We start from the raw sequence: 20,243 nt of genomic DNA, 5'->3' as shown, positions 1-20,243 counted from the left end.
CATTCAAAAGATTTCTAAAGAAAAATGCTTTGAGTACTATAGTTTTTATTACAATTTGATACAAAATTAACATGGCAGTTTACATGACATTGACAAGTAAGAAGTAAGAACAACGCCCATCACTACCTCTTTGTCCCAAATTCAACAGTACAACCCTACACACATACTTCCATTTTGAAACCTCGTTACCTTCAACCTTCATCGTTGTACAACCCTTGAAACTGCCACCCCATGATCATGGCATCATTGGCTATCACAAAGTATGGGTGATAATGCGGCTATCTCAACAAATTGAGATGGTTGTGCAATCATTTCTCATTTCATTAAAGGTAATCATACGATCACTCTTTGCTCGCACTCTATGTCCATATGGAATTTAGTGTGTAAACAAGGAGGAATTGAGGCGGTTAGTACCATTTGAATTATTGATAAAAATAACGTGTTTCTTAAACATATGTTTTATATGCAAAATTGAAATAAATTTTATTAAAAAATGATGTGTATCTCATACACTATTAAAAAAAAAAAAAAAAACAAACAGAAAAATTTCTTTTCAGGAAAACTCTGTCCCTTAAAACGTAGGTGCATTATTCCCTAAAATATTAAAGGTTGATAACCCCCTTTTTTTTTTTTTTTGGGTCAGTAAAGATTGATAAGCTTGATATGATAATCTATTGGTTCGGGGTCCTTGGGGGCTGGGTCCATAAGCCTACCAAACGAAAGAAACGTGAATAGGCAAACACCACTTTTACGCACCCCGGGCTCCCTCAGCCCTATCCAAATCCTGCTACAGTCATGCGAGAAATGTGAATAGACAACCTTTTACTTTACCCAACTGTGCTCAATGAGCCCGTTTTAGCTCCTCCAGATACACACAATACTCATGCAAGTTTCACCAAATTTGCAGCCTCAGTTTGTGACAAAGACCTTCAATTTTGTGGCCCAAAGAAGAGGATCTGTAATTTCCTTTGCTGAATTGTTGAAGAAAGTGATGTTTTAGCTCTTAATATTATATTTTTATAACTATTTTTTGCTATTGTTGGTAGACATGGGTAGGAAGGAGCTGTTCTGGATTGGTGGGGCACTGGGTTTTCTACTATTGGTACCGGGAATTCTGGGTTGGGGAAAGGAAGGCCATTATGCAATTTGTAAGATAGCAGAGGTGAGCATATCCATTATTAACTCTTAAAGACTGTTAATTTTTTTTAATGTTGGTTGATTCTGGAATGTATAATGGTTTTGAGTACTTTAAGGATTGAGTCTACATATAAGTTTAGTTTTGGTATTTGTCAACATGTTGGATATAGATTATGAGTTAAAAACAATTTGATAGAAAAAGAAGGCATTTTGACAAGATGGGTTGGAAATGGGGCAGCAAATTATCAAACCCAGAGAATATTTTGGTTAATATTGATTCCACCATCTTATAGTTATATTTGCAGCAAGAAATAGTTTATTGGGAGTCATCATATGAGAAGAGAGTTGTGATTTGTGGACGTGCTGTTGTTTTTTGAGAGAATGGAATTTGATGAAGCACTTATGGGTTTTTTTCCAGGGACTTCTAACTGAGGATGCTCTAGCTGCAGTGAAGGAATTGCTTCCCGAGTCTGCTGGTGGTGATCTTGCGGCTGTCTGTTCTTGGCCTGATGAGATTCGACGTTACTTCCACTGGCGATGGAGTGGCCCTTTGCATTATATTGACACTCCGGATTTTATGTGTAACTACAAATACTGCAGTAAGTTTGGCTTTAGGCTTACTTTTCACTGTTTAAAGATGCAATTCATTTCTCTTCACTAGCCCGTGTTAATGTCATGAGTAGCCTGTGCTTCCTTATTTTGTTTGCTTCATAGCATATGTACTCTAATAATTACAATTGATGATTCAGTTTGTAGCTTCCTTATCTCATTTGGCGCATAGTATTTATACTCTAAACAAATACAATTGATGATTCATTTTGTAGGGCACTTTTTTACAGTTGTGGTATTAGTAATAAGGTTCACTTAGGTCTTCAGGATGTGGCCCTAGATAGAGCTGAGTGATGTAAAAATATCCATGTAGCCAACCTCAATTAGTAAGGATTAAGACTTAGTTGAGTTGAGTTGAGTTCACTTAGGTGGTCAGCAGGCTACTATCTTCATGTTTAATATTGTTGTTGATGTTTACGGAAGACAGTTTCCATGATTATATGATCAACATGGAAAAGAGGATTCTTATGAAATCTACAGATCTTTCTGCAATTTGAAGGATGCGATCATTCCGGTATCAGCTTCCGATGCTCTTAGGCTTTGTATTTTACTGCAGAAAAGTAAATCATTAGCAGGATTTTGTTGATGCTGTTAAATCAGTTGGTTACAAATATGATGGTTATTGAAATATACCAAGCATTGCATGTTAAGATATGAATGAGGTGTATTTTGCGATCTGCAAGCCTAAGCATAGAAAATGACGTACTGGAGAAAAATGCAGTATAATTTTTGTCTTTGTGGCCAAATCCAAATCTACTGTCTGACAAAACATAATCTAAAAACTACTTTAGCATCATTCTCAAGTGGAAATGCTCCTTACTTCTTTTATAGGAGACTGTCATGACCCTGCTGGACATAAAGATATGTGTGTAACTGGAGCAATTTACAACTATACAATGCAACTAACATCGGCTTATCAAGAGACCAACTTAAAATTACAATGTAAGTTCCTTAAATCACTAGGCCCAATGGTTGCGCATGAAATAATATGATAAATTCTATAACTTCAATTCTATTTTGTCAATCACAGACAACTTAACGGAGGCACTTATGTTCTTATCACATTTCATTGGAGATGTCCATCAGGTTTGTTCTTCCTACTGGTAGCTCAAAACTTCAAGACAATTTGAAGATGCAAAGGATGCAGTGGAAAAATAATTGTAATTTTAATGAACAATAGAATAGTATATCTCAAATTTTTTTTTTTTTTTGTCAAACAAAATTTACTTTTGTTAACAAAGTTCTCTTCTAGAAATATTTCGATGGCACGCTGGAAATTTAAATTTGGTGGTCACTTTCAGGAGACACTGAAATTTTACATCCAAAGTGAAAATCTTATTAGAAGAATGGTGTAGATATTTTAATAAAGACCACTCTGATAGTCTGTTGCACAGGTTTATGAGATCTTTATATGATTTGGAAGAAGTAATTGTCCTCGTGAAGAGGATAGACATATTTGTAACTAAAGTCACAGTTTTGAGCCCTACATTACTAAATTTGTTGTAGGTCATTAAAATTGTTCAGTAAATCTTGTTCTCAATATTTTGCTTGTATTCCTATACTCCATCAAATACAATGTGTATAGTATCAGTGTGATGGTCTTTTTAGTATGCATATGTATAAGAAACATGGCCGCAGAATATGACATCACAACTAATTGCGCTCAACTACAGTAGTGATCAGTTAACTGCCAGTTTCTTTTTTCCAGTTTTTTCTCCCCTTGGTGTGTCCCTAATGCTAAATTTTCTATATATGTTTTGTAGTAAGGAAATTAATGTTTTCATTCTAACTTCCTGTTTTTGATTGAAGCCCCTCCATGTTGGTTTCACTGGAGATGCAGGTGGGAACACAATAATAGTCCGATGGTACCGTCGGAAATCAAATCTCCACCATGTAAGTCTTGATAGTCGTCCAAGTGTGTACTCCTCTCTCTCTCTCTCTCTGCTACTACTTGATACGCACAAGTTAGAATTTCATGCTTAAATTAAAGAAGCGGTTTGCTTATGACAGATTGCAACCGAATAAATGTCGACGCTAAAATGATTTGGATTAGGCACTGTAGATGGAAAAATTAAAAAGGGGTATTGTGACATGTTCTAGACTAGATTAAGTAAGTGTTCACTTTTTAACCTCACTTTTAATATTATCAAGGATCTAAGGGTCTTAATTTTTTTGGCTGATTGGAAGCACCATATTGATGTAATTGACTATGTATGTCTGCTTCTGGCGTAACAGCCACCTCTTCTAAGAACTTAAGAGAGAACAAAGAGAAGAGGTGTTTGGTGGGTGAGGGGGCTAGCCCTCCATTGTGTAGCCCACTCCTTGGGTTTCATCCCACTTGACAACACCTATCACACGTGGCTTTGTATCTCCACAACTCAGTTCTGATCTTGATTTTTTATTTTCTTATCTTTATTTATAATCTAAGATCATGAAGAAAAAATTTGTGCGCATTGAGAGTAAAAAATGTATAAGAATGTGGCTTTAGATGATTAGTTTTATAACGCACATGACTCTAACTTGCCAGTTCTCAGTTATATCTTACAAAAAATCTAATATTTTGCTTTTGTCCATAACCACAATAAGGTTTTGTGTCACTTTTTAAAAGTTAGGGAGGCAATTTATAATTAGGGTATAACACAAGAAGGTAAAGTGTAATTTCCCCTTCAATAAATTGGTTTTGTTCCAGGTATGGGATGACATGATTATTGATTCTGCACTGAAGACATTCTATGGTTCAGATCTTGAAATCATGATAAAAGCCATTCAGAGGAACATTACGGTATGCTTTTATTTGGGCATACAATCAGCATATAAAGACTCTTGCTTATTACGCTCATATTGAGACTTGAATTCATTTCTTTGTCATTCGTCTTTGTCTGTTTTGTAGCTGTGTTTGCTAGTGCCATCAGTGTGCACTGTACATAATACTTACACTGTTTTTTCTTTTGATTTTACTTCTTGTCTATAGGATGGTTGGTCAAATGATATAGCATCATGGGAAAACTGCGCAAATAATGACACAGTTTGTCCAAATCCGTGAGAACATGCCCATACTCCTTTCTTGTCCTTGGACGCTTTGTATCCACATCTTTGTGTCTGTGATCATGGCTATGAGATCTTGAATTCCTGACAGGCTTCATATGCATATTCACAAATAATATACCAAATCAACATAAATACAATGATTAGAAAATGGTTTTATTTTTTATTCTTCCACTTGTTATATCCTCGTACCTGTGCCAAATAATTTATTCATTCACCATTTGGTTGGGTAACTTGTAAGAGGGTAAATATGAATAAGACTCAATGGTGAGAGTAGGGGAAGAGAATAAAGCTATGTTGGGTTATAGAAACTGAAGGATGGAGTAGAAGGGGGCGGAGGGAGGGAAACACTACCAGTAAAAGGATAACATGAGTAATTCGACAAGCGAAGAATTGGATTAAATAAACGATGTTTGGTTATCAAAGTTAAGGGATGGTGTGGTGTACTCAGTTGAAAATCTTCCAATCATAATACAAAACCATTCAAATTAGCATGGAAGATTTGTTTAAAATTGAAATGAGAGCATTTATTGATCACATTGACATGCATGTCAAGTTTTTTCATCTTATGTAGGAGAAAAGAAATTTCCACTATTTATGTGTTATCAGTAGGGAATTACTCTGATTGGGTTGCTTCTAACTTTTCAGCTATGCTTCTGAGAGCATTAGTCTGGCGTGCAAGTTTGCATACAGGAATGCAACACCAGGGAGCACTCTGGGAGGTATTTACTCTTTTCTATTGAGATATTGGTATTTTACAGTCCATCTTTTTGGTTTTTTTATTAATCTAAATAAATCAAGGCTGGACTTTTTAAGGGATGCAAGTTTGTGCTGTATAATATCTTGCCTGGGTATGACTTGAACCCACTCTGAAAAACTCATTGCCAATATTATGGCCCCCAAAAAAGTCTGTGAGACTCCAATTTTCTTTTAAAAAAAATTATGCATGTCTTCAAGAATAAGAAATGGAATCTTAACTTTATAGGTATATTGATATCCAGATCAACTCGATAGAAATACTTGGTTAAAATAAAAGATGTGCTGTCCCTGCTTATAGCCTAGAGTATTAAGTGCAGGTTACCTCTTGTAAAACATTGCACTTTACCCATCAGGGTGCAGCCTAGTGGTCAGGGTGCGGGCTTGGAATGAGCCGTAGATTCTGATATCTTGGGTTCTAGGAGTTTCTCTGAATTACTTGATACATGATTCTGGCGAGTGAGGTTGTGTATTTGGGGTTTACTCTTCAGGGATAGGTCTGAAGGGCCTTGCCTTGGTGAGGTTCCACATCTAAAAAAAAAAAAAAAAAGGCACTAAAGGCAATTACATCCAATGTGATTGTAAAAAGCTATATAACTACATTATGATGTCACTGAACTTTCTTCACATGAAACTTTTTTCTTCTGCTCTTCCATCAAATACTTTATCTAAAAGATTGGAACCACCTGATTGGGTGGTCAACCCATTTCTTAGGTTTCTTGCACCATAGTTTAGTAGTTTCTCCTGCACATGGCCAACTCAGTCCAGCATATGATGCGACCTACCAAAATTGATGCTTAGACATGCAAATGTTGCATGACAATAATTGTGATGAATGTCACAGGATCATGCTACATAACACATCATTGCTTCCCCTATTCAATCACCTATCTTCAGTTCATAATTGCGTAACAGCTTACGTATCCTCTCATAATTCCTTCTTTGTTTTGTTATAGATGATTATTTTCTTTCGCGGCTGCCGATCGTGGAGAAGAGGCTAGCCCAAGGTGGGGTCAGACTAGCTGCCACGCTTAACCGCATTTTCACTTCTCGAAAGGAAATTGCCCAAGCAAGATAAAGTCAGATAGAGATGCATCTTCACTTTGAATAGGACGGGGACCACTCAACCACAGAAAATAGCTTGAAGTTCCCTATACGCCAGGCCTCATCAACCAAATAAATTACCCTTCCACCTTCTCTCAACGCTTTTTTAAGACAAGGCTCCAAAAATTATACTTTATGTTACTTGCTGACTTCATGCCTAATATTGGGCTGATGCCTTCTATATACCAGAATATCCCCACTTCGCTAGTTTGCTTGTAGTAAAGGTCAACCATTGGGATAACCACAATACATAGAAATAAAAACTTGTACTCAATAATGACCTCCGATAAGTTGTGTATATATATATTCAAGACCTTCAGCTGGGGTTTAATTCATCTGTTATGTGTTGCATATTGGAGGAAAAAAAGAAGTTAAAAGTGGTGAAATAATTTGAGAATGGGCAAGTTTGAGATTTTGGGGAGATGGTCTCCATTTTGGCCTGTTTTCTTGCTGGGTTTTGCTTTGCTAATAGGGCGTGGAGCGCAGGGCTGGAGCAAAGAGGGTCATATCATGACATGTCGGATTGCGCAGGTAATCTTGATACCCCATTTCTCTGGGAAGTGGGGTTGTCATTGTTTTATGCAGCTTTGCTCCTCCTCATAAACAAGTGTTTTTTTGTTAATGTGTTTGATCTTTTCTCTTTTGGGCTCCCAATTTACCATATGAATGGTGAGTAAGAAGGTTTTCACTGTTGAGCTTTGTGGGGTTTAAGGAAGCTTCAACTGGGTGTTTAAGAATGTTTTTGCCTTTTTGGTTTTGGAAGGGTCAATACTCGGTAGAAAAATTGAACCACGACCCAACATTTCCCCATAATTTGTCATGGTTTGTCACTTGTTGATTACAGCTTTCCGTGAAGTTTCGTGTTTCGGTTAGCTTACTCAACTTTGAAGCGACAGCTTGCGTGTTTTCTTCTTTGGGTCCTTTTGGGTCAGAGTTGAAATTTTTTTTCTTTGATTTCACACCTCTTTCGACTGTGATATGAAATTGAATAATCAAACTTGGACCTTGGTTTGGTGAATTCAACTTGGCCTTTTCCGTAATAGGACTCCTTGTTACTGTGAGGCAGGTGATTCATATTTATATGCTAGGTTTGAGTCGTGTGGAGACATGATTTTAAAGATTATATAGATTAACTATAATTCGAATCATTTAATTAAATGAATTAAACCTATCAATCATAATTTGCTAATTTTCGTATGTTGGGTTTGGGTTTGGGTCGTATTAAAGTATTCGTATAAGACTATATTGGTCAATTATAACCTGACCTCTTTAATTAAACAAGTTGGACCCATTAATCATAACTCGTTAATTATATTAGTTTGAGAGGGGGCGACAGATGAGATGAGAACATGTGAATGTGGGTGGGGGAGGATGTTGACAATAGAAACTCCAAACATATGCCATTTGTTTTAGCACACGTGCAAGACATAAAAAACAAGTAGATTCAATTAAATGTGTCGTCTAATTTCCTATTGCCCAAACAAATTATCAATCTATATTTGTGGGTTCATAGTCCTTAAAAGGAAGAAGAAAAAAAAAAAAAGGTAAAATTTATTCCCTGACTAATTTACTCAATGAGTTTCTAATTTTAAACTATTTTTTTGAATTTTTCATTTACTCATTCCGTCTAAAATTGTCTAAAACATCTTACGCGCCACTAATTGCTACTTTAGCATTTTTGCCACACTAGTGAGGGATTTTTTTAAGGGTAAACTTCATTTAACCCCTTCAAACTATCACCCCAATGACAATCTACCCCCCAAACTATTAATTGCGACAATTTACTCCCAAAATTATCAAAACAATGACAATGTACCCCCCAATGCTAGTAAAATGATGAAATTACCCCTGTAAAAATTCCAATAAGACAAAAATACCCTTAAAATTTTGAAAAAAAAAATTGAATTTTAGTATTTCTATTTTTATTTTAGTTAGGGTAATTTCGTCATTTTGTTAAAATTGGGAGTACATTGTCATTGTTTTGATAGCTTGGGGAGTAAATTGTCACAATTGATAGTTTGGGAGATAGATTGTCATTAGGGTGGTAGTTTGAGAGATTAAGTGAACTTTACTATTTTTTTTAATAAATTAAAAAAATAAAAATAAAAATTAATTGACGTAGCAAAAATGCTGATGTCACATCAACAGTTTTAGACGATTTTGGGTAAGGGTGATATAAAAAATTTGAAAAACTTCAAGAATTAAAAGTCGAATTTAGAAACTCAGAGAAGTAAATTGAAATTAAGCCATTATTCATAAAACTGAATTTATATTTATCCAAAAACAAAAGAAGTATGAAACATAACATAAATAAAAACCGGCCAAGAATGTTTCACTTCTCTAATGAAACAAAATCATGAATAATTATTGCTACTTGATTTGCAGGACCTTCTAGGGTCTGAGGCATCAGAAGCTATTCGAAATTTGTTACCCCATGATGTTAATGGCGACCTATCAGCCCTTTGTACATGGCCTGACCAAATCCGGCATTGGTACAAGTATCGCTGGACAAGCCCTCTCCACTTCATTGACACACCCGACAACGACTGCACATTCGGTTATCAAAGTAAGCCTAATAATGCTCATCAAAATTATTTCTTTTTGTAACATCACCACGACGGGTGTGTCGGTTGAGTGAGAACTCGAACAACCAATCTCGTGATGCACAGGCAATGGCGTTAAGATGTAACTGTTAATGTTGGTTGGTTTTAGGGGACTGTCATGATCAGCATGGCGGGGAGGACATGTGTGTGGCGGGTGCCATTCAAAATTTCACTTCTCAGCTTCTGCATTACAGAGAAGGAAGTGGTGATCGTAGATGTAAGGAAATTGAGTGTAAAATCTTTGTGTTTTTCTTGTCTTCAAGATTGTTTTTAACTGCCATTGATTACTTAGCTGAATTTGATTTTGCAGATAATATGACTGAGGCCTTGTTATTCTTGTCACACTTCATGGGAGATATCCATCAGGTAATTTTAATTTATATATGTGAGAATTTTAAAGCCTTTTGGGTTCTAAGCATTCATAGATTAATATTTCTTCTTTGTTTTTCACTTTTCAGCCAATGCATGTTGGATTTACAAGCGATGAAGGAGGAAACACAATAAATCTACGCTGGTTTAGGCGCAAATCTAATCTGCATCATGTAAGCCAGTGATCATGCAGCTCATATATATGTTAAGTTTTTGAGCAATCTATGTATATATATTTTCATGGTACGACAGGTATGGGATAGGGACATTATTCTGTCAACTCTATCAGATTATTATGAGAAGGACGTGGACCTCCTCCTACAAGCCATACAGGGAAACTTCACTGATGTAAGAATAAGACCAACTAGTTTTCTTCCTCACTTGCATTTGTGAAACAATTAAGATTCTTGCAAATTTTGGTTATTAACTAATTAGTTGCAGGGAATCTGGTCTTCTGATGTTACATCATGGGAGCATTGTGATGATATTCATTCATGTGTTACCAAGTGAGCTCTCTCTCTCTCTCTCTCTTTTCTTTTTGCATAGAAAATGTTTTGAGTTACAAATTCATAGGGTACGTAGTTAGTCTCGTAAAAAATAGTGTCACGTGAATAGTCACATCAATTTATAAGGAATTTATAATAAAAGTTATAGTACTCTTAACAACACTCAATAACGCACGATACGGTGCATAAAATAATGTTATGTGAACAGTCACATCAATTTGTAAGGAGTTTATAATAAAAGTTGTAGTACTCTTAACAACACTTAATAATGCACGATACAATATATATATATATATTCCTTATAAAAGGAGTATTCATATATACTCCTTATTGAGATTAATTTTCTCATATATTTTTTTATTTTTAATTTTTGGGAAATATGCAGGTGGGCTGGAGAGAGCATAAACATAGCTTGTAAATGGGGTTACAAAGGAGTTGAAGCTGGTACAACTCTATCAGGTATATATACAAAGCCCTTAATTAGCATTTCTCTTTAATGCAATTCCAAACAAAGCCAGTTTGAAATGGATTCTTTTCTGCTGTCAATCTATATATTATATACCAATTATGGAGACTGATCATGAAAAGGAGATTAATATATTAAATTATTAATTATGCTGCATATTATGTGTGGTTTACAGATGATTACTTCGACTCAAGGATGCCAATTGTGATGAAACGAATTGCTCAGGGCGGAGTTCGATTAGCCATGATTTTGAACCGCGTTTTTGGTGACACCGACGAAGGATTTGCATCACCAACTTGAGCCCACCAACCCAACAGCTTCAACTGTTCATCATACTTCTCTGTTAACCAATAAAAACACGACATACCTGTTCTTTGCTGTTGACCCAATTTGTTCATACTTGATGTTTGTATTTAATTATGACTAATCCTATGTACGTAGGAAAATGATTCTCTCTATTTTAAATTTCCTCAATTTTCTTCGATTAGTGCATTTAGAAGGGTAGTGTTGTCCAAAAATTTTAATCTAAAAAAAATTTGGACAATTTTACACTTTTAAATGCACTAACGGGAGAAAATATGAGAGAATTTAAAATGGAAAAAATCATTTTTCATGACTCATTTCTAATCATTCATATGTAATTTCGTTACTTTTCATGGGTAGCTTGAAATACTTGTGCAATGTATTTCTTAATAACATCGTAAAGTGAATCAATAAGTTAGATCTGACACGTGAAACGTTTCATTGAAATGACATCGTCAAATTTTTCAATCCAATTTATTAAACTTATGGGCCGCTTTCAATTGACATGTTCATGACATTCTTCTATGAGAAAATCCAATTTTGGATCTAAATCGTGATTGGTTGTGAACCTTGACCAAAGCTAAAGGCTAAAGCAGATGCATGCTCAGAGCCAGCCTAGCTAGACGTGTGCCATGGCGTCAATTCAACAGCAACACATGACACACATCAAAGGTGAGACACGTTTAGTTAATCACCCAAAGACCCAAAAGAATCGCTATTACAAAAAGCGGCCCCGAGATCCTGGGAGACAAAGAAAAATCGGCCAGTCCAACGTTTGACACGTGAAGGAAAATATGGGCCGATGAAACGTAAGGAGCGACAATTCCGTTTAATTTTCTTACCCGCCGGCCCGTTTACCTTCGAGAATTCTTTCTTTTCCCCACGCCGTGGCCTCTATTGGGCCCCACCACGAACATAGGTGGGGGCCACTGACCATGTTTCAATGGCCCCAAGCCATTTCTGTCCGTTGATTTTTTTTCGTGACCCGGCTTTTGATCAAATCTTTAAATCGTGCAAGTATGGACTTGACCGTTTCTGATCACCAGCGCTGACTAGGGTTTTGACAAACTGGCAAGCTGTCAAAGATTTTAGACCAAAAGGTCAAAACTGCCCTTCATTAGCTCATCAGAACTTATAATTCGAAGGGAGCAGAATTGTCTTTACGTTACTAAAACGACCCCGTCTCTCTCTAACCTTATTTTCTTTCCTAGAAAAATCGATACACTTTCCTTTCCTCGAACTGTCCAACTTTCTTGCCATACAAGTCAATCTGAGATCTTCTTCTACATTATTTTATTTAATGTATATTTTAAAATATTTAACTCTTAACCCCTTCTCACCTATAGAAGTTACATTTTACATGGGTTAACAGTGACACGTTCTTGTGTTGTTGGTCTATAAAGCCACCAACTTTGGCCTCCATAAACGCACCCAACATTCTTGGACAGCTTGTTGAAAAATACCCACAGAGCAAAACAGAAAAGAAAAGCGTTTTGTTCCTGAACCTTCTGCTGCTTCAAAAGTAACGCCCTTTTTTTCTTGGAGTTTTTGTTTTGGCTTTGAACGATGTTCTTCATGTTCCACGCATTCCTGTTTGAATGTATCATCTGTCTGAATTTTTTATATTATTCATTCCGATTGTTAAGTGGGGCTGTTTCTTTTTTGTAAATTGTTCTCTTTTCTATTCTTATGTGAGAGGTGTTGCATTTGTTTGACAAAACGCTTGTTGGTGTTTTTAATTTTATTGGTTAAGTTATTCAGCGTGTGATTTATTATTTTCTTCAGAAAAAAAAAAAAAAAATCTCGCTTTTGCACTTCACCTTTCTCATTCTTCATGAACAAAGAATATTCCTCATAGATGGGCCAAAGTTTTTTTATTTATTTTTTTTATTTTTTTATTTATTTGCCCTTCTTTTCTTATTATGTTGTTTAAAGCTTGTTTTATTGGGTGCTAATCCTTGTTTTTACATCTCTCTGTTTGTGACAGGGCATTTGTGGTGATGTGCGAGGTGATTTTTTGATCTTTCTGTATAGCTCTCTGTTTCTGGCCAGAGCAGGTAATTCATTTGTATTGGTTGGTAGATAGTCTCTAAAAATGCCAATTCTCTTTCAGTTCTTAAAGTTCTTTTTTTTTCTCTTCCTCTTTTGGGTCTATTTGAAAGTGTCATACATGTGAACAGCTGTGCCTGTGTTGAAGAAGAGTCCTAAGGACATGATTCATGCATTTTGAATGATTTGTTCAGGCCATATATGGGTCGGATATAGAATGCTCCCACTTTTTTGGACTTTGTGACATCCTGGCCATTTATCACGTTTCTTAAAATGAGTTAACAATTGATTGCATAAATTAGTCAGTTGTCAATCGGTTGGCATTATATTGTCAAGTAATGTTTGCATGGGATGTGCCTATTACAATTTAAATGAATTTGGTGATGTGGAAAGTCTTAATTTTGTGTATTTGGTTCACTTTTAGAATTCTACTAGAGATTTCTCTTTGTATCTGCCATCAGCCCGATGAACAAAGCTAAGTTGGTTTTTGTTCTTTTCAAGTAGTCTTGGAAAGAATCGTTGATATATATTAAAAAATATGCGTTGGTTGAACCAGTCCTCCAAAAACATATTGTCTTTGCTTGCTTGCTGCATGGTTCTGCTTGCTGCATGGTTGGAGTTATCAAATCAGCTACCTATATATATAATTCTGCCTTTTGATGTTCATTCAGTTGTAGATTCAATAGATCAAAGCTTTTGAATCTGGGTCTTCATATAAGGTCCAAAGGGTATCAGGTCTTGCTGTAAGAGCTGGTATTCTCGTCATGGCATTGGCAAGGGTTGCTAGGAGTGGCTTGAGAAGGTCAGGAGGCACCTTTGGCAGTTACAGAAATGAGGATGTAGTCTGTGAAGGAGTATCCCCATACCAATGTTCCATACCTTCCCTTGAAAATGCCAGAGAAAACAGCAATATGTCACTCTTCCGCGGCATCAAGAAGGTAAATCACATGAGCTTTTGGAGCAGGGGGATAAGGGTAACCCCACATTATCAATCTCCTTCTGCTGAGATGATTGCAGAGGCGTCTGATGCAGAGTATGATCAGCCAAGCTATGCAGGACTAGAAGCAACCAAGCCTGGTGAAAAGCCAAGGGTTGTTGTCATTGGTACCGGGTGGGGTGCTTGTCGATTCCTTAAGGGACTAGACACCAAGATTTATGATGTTATTTGCATATCACCAAGGAATCACATGGTCTTCACTCCTTTACTTGCTTCAACTTGTGTTGGAACCCTGGAATTCCGCTCTGTAGCTGAACCTGTTAGTCGGATACAGACTGCATTAGCAAAGGGTCCCAATTCCTACTTCTATCTTGCTTCTTGCGTTGGCATTGACTCTGACAAACATGAGGTGAGTGAATGTTCCAGTTTTATAATTCTTCTTTTAATATATTATTTATGTGTGCTTTTTTTCTTCTTGTTCTCCTTTGTGGTTTGAGGGATGTGTAATAATAAAGTCAATCCATATGTGTATAGCATAAAGTAATGCATACTAGTGCAAACAGTTATATAAATGGGAGAGGTTAATGCCAGAGTAGTTCTTCGTTTTCACACATGATGTCTACTCAAATGATGTACTTTTAACTGCCGTAGGAGCAACAAATAAACTTTGGTAATGACCGCCCCCTGTAATATGGTGATCTTTTGTTCAGGCACATATATAAAAAACACAATGAGTCACGGATATCATTTCTGCTCACATTACTGCTTGTTCTGTGCTTCTGTACCAAAACTTGATTTTCTCAAACTGTAATCTGAGAGCCATTGATCATTGCATTCTGCTCTTTAACCTTACCAACTATAGGGTGAAACACAGAAGATAGAGCACCAACTTCATGGTTGATTATCGCAATGAAAAAGGAAATGACAAATACATGACTCCTCCTTGTTATGTCACATTCTGGAGATTCTAACTAGTAATTTAACCCTGTTCTTTTATATAATCAGGTGTACTGTGAGACTGTTAGCAATGGTGGATTACCTCGTGATCCTTACCAGTTTAAAGTTGCGTATGACAAGCTTGTCATTGCTGCTGGAGCTGAGCCCTTGACTTTTGGAATCAAGGGGGTGTATGAACATGCATATTTCCTTCGTGAAGTGAACCATGCTCAAGAAATAAGGAAGAAGCTTCTCTTGAACTTGATGCTCTCTGAAAATCCAGGTAAAACATTAATTTGGCACTAGGATTTTTCCAACTCTTAAAGGTTTCTTCTTTGTTCTCCAGAAAATGGTCGAATGCTCAATTCGATTTCATTTTTATGCATCTCAAGTGTTCTCCTTTTAATTTACTTGAAGTTGTGAAAACCAGAGGGCAGGCATTTGATAGGAGAACCTAAGTCTATTCTCTAGGTTGAATTTGTTCTCCCAATTTTTTTCTTTTTTGAGTTTTCTTTCTTTCCAAGCATCTATAGAGTCATTTGGAATGGGCCAATGTCCCTTCCATCTTTCTCCCTCATCATTTTCTTCATGCTTAAATAATGAGCCCTTTTTGTTTCTAAGTTCATCTAAATGTCTGGTGAAGGGATAAGATCTTTAGTCATCTAATGCTTTCTAATTACTTAATCAGTAGTTTTCTTTTCACAAATGAAGTTTTGATTTTGAATGTATAATTTATTATTACAGGCATATCAGAGGAAGAGAAGAAACGATTATTACACTGTGTTGTTATTGGAGGTGGCCCTACAGGGGTGGAGTTCAGTGGTGAATTGAGTGATTTTATTATGAAAGATGTTCGTGAGCGGTATAGTCATGTGAAGGATCATATCAAAGTCACCCTCATAGAGGTTCATATATACAATTTCTTTCCATATTTATGAATCAATCTCATATGAAGAAATGAAATATGTTGGAATTGACTGTTTTTTCTATTTTCTTAAACAGGCAAATGAGATTTTGTCATCCTTTGACATTGGGCTACGTCAATATGCAACAAAACACCTAACCAAGGTAAACCAGTTTGTTTTATGATATCCTTGACGATGTTTTGTAAGTATTCAGGAATTTTCTCTAACATTTGCAACTTCTGTGCCAGTCTGGTGTTCGCCTTATGCGAGGTGTTGTGAAAGAGGTGCATTCGAAGAAGATAGTTCTCAACGATGGGACTGATGTTCCATATGGTCTCTTGGTCTGGTCTACTGGCGTTGGTCCCTCCAATTTTGTGAAGTCACTGAATCTTCCCAAGTCCCAGGGTGGAAGGTATATGCATGAGCATTCCTTGACACTATTTTTTCAAATTTCTATTGCCTTTTCCTTATTTGCTATTTATTATTGAAAAAATGTTATCAATTAATGTTATCGAGTGTTACAGGATTGGTGTTGACGAATGGATGCGGGTTCCCTCTGTGGAAGATGTATTTGCAGTTGGAGATTGTGCTGGTTTTCTTGAACAGACAGGGAAGCCAGTTCTTCCAGCTTTAGCTCAGGTTAGTTTCTTTTTTACCTTCTGCAAATTCTCCATTCTTCAAGTCTGTCCACTTTTCTCTCTGGAAAGCAGAGACAAATTAATCATGCCATGTTATTAAATGCTTTTGAGGTCAGTATTTGAAGGAATGGAAGCTGGGGAGAAGAAAGGTGTTATATACTAGGTTTGGTTAACTTGCTTTTTTTGCTTGCCATGGTGGAGTCTTCTTATAGACTAACCTGAATTCTCTTGGGGATTAAAGTGTAATATAAGGTCCACGGCTAGACTATCTTCTGAAAGTGGTCCTTTTGGGGAGAGAACCAAGGGTATGTTTGTTAATGTGTTCTAAGGAGTTTTTTTAACCCAAAAAAAAAAAATTGAAAGTGTTTTGATGTGACGTAAATATGAAAATAGTTTTAAGTGTTTTGTGTTTTGAGTTGTTTGTTAATGTTTTTTGTTTTGAGAAGTAAAAACAAAAGACAAAAAACAAAGACTATGTTTGTTTTCAAACACAAACACTTTTAAAAACACAAAAACAGTTTTTACATATTTAATTTTAACTAACATAACCTTACTTTCCTACTTATTGGTTTATTGTGAAATTCATAGTCATTGATAAACTGTTATATCTTAGGCAACAATCATGAGAGCAGTGGGATTCCAATTGAAACTCTTTCCTGATCAACTTAAAAAGTGTTTGGAAACGCAACATTAAACTTTCATCAGAGGAAACCAATATCACCATTTGGCCCTATTGCCACAAATATAGAACGAATGGCCGATGAAGTGCTTGTTGCCTACAATTTTCCAGATTAGAGATTTCCCAGAAGATATAGGAGATAGGTTCATATTGAACAATTATGATGTTCATTGAATTATGATATTGCTTTCAACAGAGTATTCAATTTCTCATCTTCCTTCCACAAGTACTGCTGTATTTCTTTTCCCTTTCCTCTTTTTATGAAGGGGGTGTGGGTTACAAGTGTGTCATGTCTCCAAAAACAACGTTTGAAGTTAATGTTCTCTTAACTTCTGTGAAACAGGTTGCAGAAAGGGAAGGTAAATTTCTGGTGGAGCTGTTTAACAAAATTGGAAAGCAGAATGGGGGCAAGGCGTTCTCTGCAAAAGACATCCCTCTTGGAGAGCCTTTTGTCTACAAGCATCTCGGAAGCATGGCATCAGTAGGAGGCTATAAGGCGCTTGTTGACCTACGCCAATCAAAGGTAATCAAAAGGCTTTGGCTTTAGCTTAGACTTGCACATTACACTAATAACCAATTTGATAAGCCCCTCCAATCTGTATTTTGTCAGGATGCAAAGGGCATATCCCTTGCCGGATTTCTCAGCTGGCTGATTTGGCGGTCGGCCTATCTCACCCGCGTTGTCAGTTGGAGGAACAGGGTTTATGTGGCCGTGAACTGGGCAACAACGCTGGTCTTCGGCAGAGACAACTCCCGAATCGGCTGATGGCTGCCGGTTACCTTTGTTTCAGGCATTGAGCTGATCACCACGCTCCCTGCATTCCTTCAATTTTTGATCCCACAACTAGTGAAATTTTGCTAAAGCATTCAATTCAAAGTTTTTGACCTTGGTTATCAGTTCTGGTTGGGGGTTGGTAATTGCGCAAGCAGAGCTTACACATGCGCATATTGTAGAAGCTATTTGTTGTTACAACTTTCAACACTACCATATCCATATATATCAATTCTCTCTATGATGATGGTCAATTATAGAACCACTGAGCTTGCTGGGTTGCTTTTAGCAGGGTTGATTGGCGACAGGCAAAACCCAATATTCAAATCATTCTGATCAAGATCAAAGACTCGAACTTTGTCTCCTTTACAAGCAGGGATGGCAATTCAAGATCTGGGTATAAGAGTATATAGATTAATTCTAACTCAAATCAGTTCAATTAAACGAATTAGATCTATCAATCTCAGGTTCAGGGGCCTATGGTGCCCATTGAAATTAAAGGATAATGAAACCCAAAAAATCACAACCCAAATCCTTGATCCAAACGCATCCGTAACCAAGATATGAACATAAAAAGAACAAAATTTCATATAAATCTACAAACTACAAGACACCTTGTACATCCTGTTCTACAACAGTTACATGAACAAACTGTCTCATTGTCTCTCTCTAACACATCAAAGTAGCTGAATCAAGAAAATTGAGCACCGCCACCACGTCTTCCAGCACGGTTACTTTGAGAGAAGATAGAAGAGACAGAGTGAACTAAGCCCAACACTATTGCCACCTTCACCTTGCCTCTCTTGGGGATCGGCCGGCCAGAAAGCCTCCGGCACAAGTTCCCGCCATTGATCACTTCCTTTCTTGCACCTTCCATCTCTCTTTTTCTTTGCTAAAGAGCTCTTCAAAGAATTTCAAAAGGAATAGAGAAGAACAAAGGGGTGGTTGTGTGAGAGAGCTTGAGTTCGGTGTGTGTGGGATTCAATGGGGGGCTTGCTTATTTATATTGAGGAAACTGGAAAGTGTTAAATTTTTGCCCTTCATTTTTGCACATTTTACACCACTTCCTCTTGATGATTCCCACGTGCTACTTGTCTCGTTCCCACGTATCACTATTTGTTTTTTGTTTACGTTTGAATTTGGCTCACACATGTCATTTTTATTATTCAATTCATTCAAAGTCTTCGATCTTGACCCTGAAAATGACTAGGTGAGTCGTGACCACTTTCTTTGTGCTTTGTGGGGGCTGCTAAAGATGAATTATAGGAACCCCTTTTCTTTTTTCTTTGTTTTTTTCTCTTTTTGGAATAATGGCAGCTCGCATCATATTTATTGCGTAATTTATTAAAATATAGATTATTATTTGGTAGTAGGGGTGTAAACGAGCCAAACTTAAGTGAACTTTTCTTATTTGGGATCGGCTCGTTTAAATTTTATTCGAGTTCAAGGATGAACCAAAAAAATCAAATCCGAGCTCAAGCTCATAATCAGTCGAACCACAAACTGACTTTTATATTTAATTCAATTTATTTATTTTTTTATTATAAATTTAAACTTCAAGTACTCTAAAACAGCTCAATAAGCTAATTTGCATATGAGCATTTGTTTAGCCTAACTAATCGAGTATGGAGCCTGAGTCAATATAGTAAGACACTTGGTTTCGAAAATAGAAGATATGCATCCTTTCATAACAAAATGATGCTATTAGAAAAAAATAAATCATCAATTTTTAATATTAATATGAACAACTATGTGAATAATTACCAATTCGAGCCTTATACGAGCTACTCATGAGCCTAACCAAGTCGAGCTGATCTTGCATCGTTTAATATTCGAGCCAGTATTCACGAAACGCTTCATTTAATAATCGAGTCGAGTACGAACTGAATCCAAACTCGATCACGAGAGTTTCGCTTACTTAACACCCCTACTTGGCAATCTATTCGACAAGATTATAGACTAAAATGTACAACAATACTCTCATTTTTTTAAAAAAATGGCGAAAATTTGTAAAAAATTATTTTTATTCATATATGCTTATCACAAATGAAAAATATATATATAAGTTTAGAATAGCTAGGGTAGTTGTGTAATTTTCGGAGGAATTGACGAGGTGACAAATGACAATAAAGATGCGTCTCGTACTCAAAGTGGAGGCTTTTTAGGCAGCAAAGATAACTTCTTCGATGAGTCATCCAAATCACGTGTCAAATTCTGTTCACATTGTAAATGGGATCATGATTTGCGGTGCCCCACGGTGGATTTTGTCCTTTTGCCTATGCCTTTTCTTTACTCCAAGGGCAATCTTACCATTACTGGTAAAACGAAACATCACTTTCTCGATTGAAAATTGGATTTACTTTGTAACTTTTACTATAAATTATTTATAAACAGAATTATTAACTGTTAAAATATTATATAAATTTGTA

At 36.4% G+C, this 20,243-nt stretch overlaps 3 protein-coding genes across 3 annotated transcripts; all 3 read left to right on the top strand.

Moving 5' to 3' along the window:
• Positions 1-828: 828 nt before the first annotated feature.
• LOC132168886 (endonuclease 4-like) lies at positions 829-6,986 on the top strand. The gene is made up of 10 exons (XM_088517263.1): positions 829-958; positions 1,047-1,162; positions 1,556-1,736; positions 2,578-2,688; positions 2,777-2,832; positions 3,556-3,639; positions 4,436-4,528; positions 4,718-4,785; positions 5,440-5,513; positions 6,504-6,986. Exons 2-10 carry the CDS (start codon positions 1,049-1,051, stop codon positions 6,623-6,625), a joined length of 903 nt encoding a protein of 300 aa, XP_088373389.1. The 5' UTR covers positions 829-958; positions 1,047-1,048; the 3' UTR covers positions 6,626-6,986.
• A 54-nt stretch (positions 6,987-7,040) lies between these two features.
• BFN1 (bifunctional nuclease i) lies at positions 7,041-11,034 on the top strand. Its single transcript, XM_059579968.2, has 9 exons — positions 7,041-7,182; positions 9,037-9,217; positions 9,364-9,471; positions 9,565-9,620; positions 9,713-9,796; positions 9,876-9,971; positions 10,065-10,129; positions 10,515-10,588; positions 10,771-11,034. Exons 1-9 carry the CDS (start codon positions 7,048-7,050, stop codon positions 10,893-10,895), a joined length of 924 nt encoding a protein of 307 aa, XP_059435951.2. The 5' UTR covers positions 7,041-7,047; the 3' UTR covers positions 10,896-11,034.
• A 1,099-nt stretch (positions 11,035-12,133) lies between these two features.
• LOC132172919 (internal alternative NAD(P)H-ubiquinone oxidoreductase A2, mitochondrial) lies at positions 12,134-17,931 on the top strand. The gene is made up of 10 exons (XM_059584478.2): positions 12,134-12,420; positions 12,886-12,955; positions 13,619-14,293; positions 14,890-15,103; positions 15,565-15,725; positions 15,823-15,888; positions 15,974-16,137; positions 16,250-16,364; positions 17,386-17,565; positions 17,653-17,931. The coding sequence occupies exons 3-10, from the start codon at positions 13,712-13,714 to the stop codon at positions 17,806-17,808; spliced, it is 1,638 nt and encodes a 545-aa protein (XP_059440461.2). The 5' UTR covers positions 12,134-12,420; positions 12,886-12,955; positions 13,619-13,711; the 3' UTR covers positions 17,809-17,931.
• Positions 17,932-20,243: the final 2,312 nt, after the last annotated feature.

Source organism: Corylus avellana, chromosome 1 (assembly GCF_965113065.1).
Source record: "Corylus avellana chromosome 1, dhCorAvel1.hap1.2, whole genome shotgun sequence".
NCBI classification, from domain to species: Eukaryota; Viridiplantae; Streptophyta; class Magnoliopsida; order Fagales; family Betulaceae; genus Corylus; species Corylus avellana.
This window is presented reverse-complemented; position numbering and strand designations above follow the sequence as displayed.